The following is a 5,005-nucleotide window of genomic DNA, read 5'->3' on the forward strand; positions in this document are numbered from 1 at the left end:
ATATGAATTATTAGAAGCAAAAAACGTAAATATTCTTTCTAAAAAAAGATATCATTAAAATCATCCATATATACGCTATCTCTTGCGAAATAAGATAGAGAAAGAAACAAAAAAGAGAGTAGTAACAGAAAAAGAGTGAATGAAAACAAAAGAACAGTACAAAAAGGATCAGTGATTGCAGGTCAAAAAATAATGGCATGAGGGTTCAATTGAATTGAATTGAGGGTCCCACACAAACACTCACATAAGGGTTCTCACTTTCTTTGTTCTCTTGTGTTGTGCTGACCTCACTCTCTCTTCTTCTCTTCCTCTTAAATTCTCTTCTCCGCTTTCTGTCTTGGAACTCGAACAATCAAGTAAATTCTTTTCCCTCTTTCTCTTTAATTTTATTGGAGTAGTATTCCAATTGCGTTGTGCTTTATGATTGCAAGGTTGTTTTTTTCTTTTAATTGTTTACATATTGGATTGTTTTGTTTCCTTTATTGCTTTAATTTAATTTGAGTTTAGGTCAAGTTGTGCTCTGATCAAGGTTAACCTGGAGGTTGCATGTTGAGGGTTTTTAAAAAAATTACTCTTTTCCTTTTAGGATAATATGGTTAAAATTTGAGCATTATGAGAAGTAAGTAAACAGTGTCCTGAAGGATGTTTTGTGGTTTAGAAGATGAAATTATGGTTCTGTTTGTTGTAGTTGGGGCATGGGAATGGGACTCTGAGAAGTGGGATTGAGTTTGGCATTATTAGGTAACAACTTGTTTAATGCTGATTGTTGCTTATTAAGGTTTTTTTAGCCTATAACTTCGTCTCCAATCCATTTAATTTCTTGTTAATAATAGCATTCATGAATTAATGTACATTAGGCCTATGAAAACTACAGCCTCATAAATTCTCTTGCAGATAATCAAGTAGAAACATAGTTACATACTGTGATGGCTATGGATGTAAAAGGCATAGCATGGGTTGGAAACGTGTACCAAAAGTTTGAGAATATGTGCCTCGACATGGAAGAGATGATGCTTCAGGTATGCATTTGTCATAATCCTTTTATTAAGTATCATTATCACATGCATTGAGAGTTGGATCATGAATGTATCCTTTTATGGCAATCTACGATAAAACTTTTTCTGAATTGCTTCTTATTTATGATATCAATTCAGTAAGATTATTCTGGTTGAACAATTCTTGGTAATGATAGTTATGTGGTATGCATTGATTTGCACTATAAATCTTTTTTTCCCCCTTTGTTTGTCGATGACAGGATACTTTTAAATACATGGAGGATCAGATGCAGACTGTTGGGGAAAATGTTAAGAAAATTTATGCTGGTGTCATGAAAGATTTACTTCCTCTGTCTTTGTGCGATTTGGATGAAAAGGCTGTGTCTGAATTGCCGATAGATCATTATACTGATGACAGTTCCTTGGAGATGACATCTCAAGGTTCCGAGAAAATAACCGTAAAGGCAGATGCCAAGGAGACAGCAGAGGATTCAAGGATCAATTTTGATGTTGATATTGCTGCAATACGTGATGAATCTTGTGATGCCAATGCTTTGTTTGAGGCGGATGCTGGTGATTTTGTTCAAGTTGGTCATTCATATATAAAATCAAACCTTGGTGGTGATGAAAATCAACAAAGTAAGATGCCTTCGTCCAATGCAACCAGTGAAATCACTTCCTTAGCATCAGATAGAGGCAGATGCAGCACATCTCAAGCATGTGAGCTCTCAAATGAAAAACAAAATCATGAAGTTAATTTTTCAAATCCGGCTTCTTCTGAAGTAAAAAGTCCTGCTTGTGATGCACTATGTTGCGATGAAATTGAAAGTTCAAGTACTGAACAGATCTACAATGCTCCGGCATCAGTTAAGCCAGCTGAAAAGAAAGAGATGAACATGGGTTGTTCTTCCTCCAGTGTCCTATTCGGAGACGCAGATGGTAAGTATTTGAGACTGCTTGAAATAGTTACCAAACAGGACCTAAGTGTCTGTTGAATATATTTGTATCCTTTTTATCGGTTACATAAAACTTCTGATGATGGCTATATTTTACTTACCTGGCAGGGTTCTCTATGATCAGAGCAATAGAGTCAGATGAGTATTCAAATGACACTGTTGTTGTATCTCATCCAGGTATGAATTTGTTTCGTTTAGTAGTATGAGTTTAGGTTTTTCTAATTCAAATCATTGCGAAGTACTTCCTTGGTTTGTTTATTATTACCTGTTGTTTGAAAATACTTAACGTAGTTTATCACACAAACCTTTTTCTTTGGTCTCTTGAAACCATGATAACAAAATTTGGTATGTTGGTAAACGATTCCTGTAACATTATTTAAGAAATTCCAGAAGCATGGAGTTCAGATGCAATGATGATTAATACCGTGCAACAAGATGATGAGCAGAATCTTGATGAAACTTGTATTATGGTGACCAGAGATGAACTTCGATTAGCTCCCAAGACTGGTGGTAATCTAGAGACTAATAAGGTACACGCATGCAGACGCACGCTCACACACCTCAAACCTTTCTTTTTATTTTGTTGGTGGATGTTCATCTCTAACAGGAGTATCCTTTTTCTTAATGTCCGAAGAAAAAGAGGCAGCAACCCTTCTCGTTATCCAAGAAGTCTGCAAGGAAGCAAGAGTATAAGGAGCTTATGATATGGCATGGAAACAATGATGAAGAGGAGGATGTTGTGAAGAATTCATGTCCAAGCTCAGTTAAGGATCACAAAAATTCACAGCTTCCTGATATCTCTGAACCTGAATGGGAGCTTCTCTGAATATACCACATTTTTAATCCCTATATATATATATACATTGTTGAGTATGCAGTATTGCAGCGAAGATTCAATTTTCTTACAATAAGAATTTATGTTACTAGACCTTTTCCTAGTTCCTAGCAGCAACACTTTTATTCTTTCTTTTTTCCCCGTTCTTTATTAATTACGCCATTCAAATGAGAACATCTAAATAGGGTAGTTTAAGTTATATATAGAATGTGAATGTCCTCTTTTTTTCTGATTGACTTCTTATGTTTATATTGAGTATTCATATTATATACTTTTGGAGGATTTGAAATGTTTAGCATAAATGAGACATCTCTTGCTTGGATATTTATTTGCCCTTCTAACTGTTGCATTCTAAGAGTTGGATAGGGTATTTTGGGGTTGTAGTATGTTTAAATCACTGCATCAAAAATGTTATTTGAAGATGCTTGTCTGTTTTTATTGAAGATACAATTTGACTCATTCGGTTAGATAGTAAAATGCTGTGAATATAACACCTAATGTATATTGTAGTCATATAAATGAAATAAATTTTTCGTGGTGAATAAGATGAAATCATTTCGAGTTTCCGAGTTTTCTTTGGGCAACATTTAGATCAATTCATGTCACAACAACGGGGAGAACCATGAAGGCCTTATAGGCTTATAGCCCATTTAAAAGTAAAATGGTTGTCTAAACAAAAAACATGAAGGCCTTATAGGCTTATATTTAATTTTTTAATTTATTTGTAGGTAATATATATATTAATCATAATCACAAATTATGCTATTTTAAATTAAATTATTTATGTGACGGTAATCTCATTTATCTCATTTATTGTTATAAATGTTAAATTGAATAAGTCATAATTATTTTTGATGTAAATGAAAATAAAATCAGATATCATTTTGAGAAATTCTCCACATACAAGCGTTTTCCCATACAAGTCATACAAGTCATTTACTTCTTCTTCTTCTTCTTCTTCTTCTTCTTCTTCTTCTTCTTCTTCTTCTTCTTCGTTTTTGAAGTGTTTCATCTTCATCGTCTTGTTTCTCCTCGTTCTTCTTGACTGCACGTTTTTCATCTTCTTCCTCTTCATCTTCTGCGCCTTCTTTTTCTTCTTGCTGCACGTTCTTCTTCCTCTTCCTCTTCTTCTTCTTCTTTTCTTTCGTTTCTTGCCTTCTCTTTCTCCTTCTTCATTTACGTGCTTTTCTCTCTGTTTTCTTTCTTCGTTATTCTCGATTTCCATTATTTTTTGACATCAAACTCTGAAATCGTTTTTGAAGAAGAAGAAGCAGTAGAAGATGCGGAGGAGAAAGAGAAAGAGTTCTGAATTATGTATAAGGTGTACTTCAACAAATTTTGGGTGTATTTCTTAAATTCTTTGGGTGTATTTCTATAATCGTTTGGGTGAATTCCTGTAACCGTTTGGGTGTATTTATGTAATCCTTTGGGTGTATTTCTGAAGTTCCATTATCTTCAAAACGATTTCAAAGCTTGATTTCAGAAACCATGAAAATCGACAAAAAAAAAAAACGAAGCAAGAATACCAGTGATAAACGCAGATAAAACAACGAATGAAAAGGCAAAGAGAGAATGCACGAAAGAGATCAAATTTGGCAAGAAACTCGTTTTCATAGAGGAAGAAGAAGAAGAGTAGGGGAAGAAGAAGGAGAAGAAGAAGGAAGAGGAGGAGGAGAAGGAGGAACGCGAAGCATGCCATAAAAATCGTATATGGGTCAGCGTGTTTTTTGTTAAGTTTCTCCCAACTTGTATGACTTGTAAACCAAATGACTTGTATGTGTAGCACTCCTCATCATTTTTTGGATTTTAGATATATTGAACTTGTTTAGGTAAGTTTCTAAGAAAACATCTTTTTTCAAGTTATCTTTTTTTCAAAAGATCTTATAGAAAAGTAAAAGTAATTTTATATTTGGATATCTCATGCAAAAAGATCTTTTTATTTATCAATTATGGGCTTATTTTGGTGAGCTTTTAAGAAAAGATCTTTTTTCTAGTTATCTTTTTTTAAAAGATCTTATGGAAAAGTAAAAGTAATTTTATGTTTGGATATCTCATGCAAAAAGATCTTTTTATTTATTAATTATATTTAGGTAAAACAATATAAAAGTACTTTTTTGTTTATTTATTAGATGAAAAACATCTTCTTTTTTTAAGGAAAAAGATCTTTTAAAAAAAAATGTAAATTACAGCTTCTCAAAAAAGATATTTTTTTTATTTTT

The 5,005-nt window shown here is 33.2% G+C and overlaps 1 protein-coding gene across 8 annotated transcripts; it reads left to right on the plus strand.

The window, feature by feature from the left end:
- Positions 1-86: 86 nt before the first annotated feature.
- On the plus strand, positions 87-3,108 carry LOC112726660 (uncharacterized). 8 transcript variants are annotated; one of them, XM_072208640.1, is made up of 7 exons: positions 258-356; positions 689-741; positions 895-1,019; positions 1,256-1,934; positions 2,060-2,128; positions 2,342-2,481; positions 2,586-3,108. In XM_072208640.1, the coding sequence occupies exons 3-7, from the start codon at positions 927-929 to the stop codon at positions 2,775-2,777; spliced, it is 1,173 nt and encodes a 390-aa protein (XP_072064741.1). In that variant the 5' UTR covers positions 258-356; positions 689-741; positions 895-926; the 3' UTR covers positions 2,778-3,108. The 8 variants fall into 8 exon arrangements, with proteins under 8 accessions (XP_025631927.1, XP_025631930.1, XP_072064741.1 ...); XM_025776143.3 differs by having other exon boundaries at positions 262-356; positions 2,333-2,481; XM_072208642.1 differs by having other exon boundaries at positions 349-431.
- The last annotated feature ends 1,897 nt before the right edge of the window (positions 3,109-5,005 follow it).

This window comes from Arachis hypogaea, chromosome 12 (genome assembly GCF_003086295.3).
Source record: "Arachis hypogaea cultivar Tifrunner chromosome 12, arahy.Tifrunner.gnm2.J5K5, whole genome shotgun sequence".
NCBI lineage: Eukaryota > Viridiplantae > Streptophyta > Magnoliopsida > Fabales > Fabaceae > Arachis > Arachis hypogaea.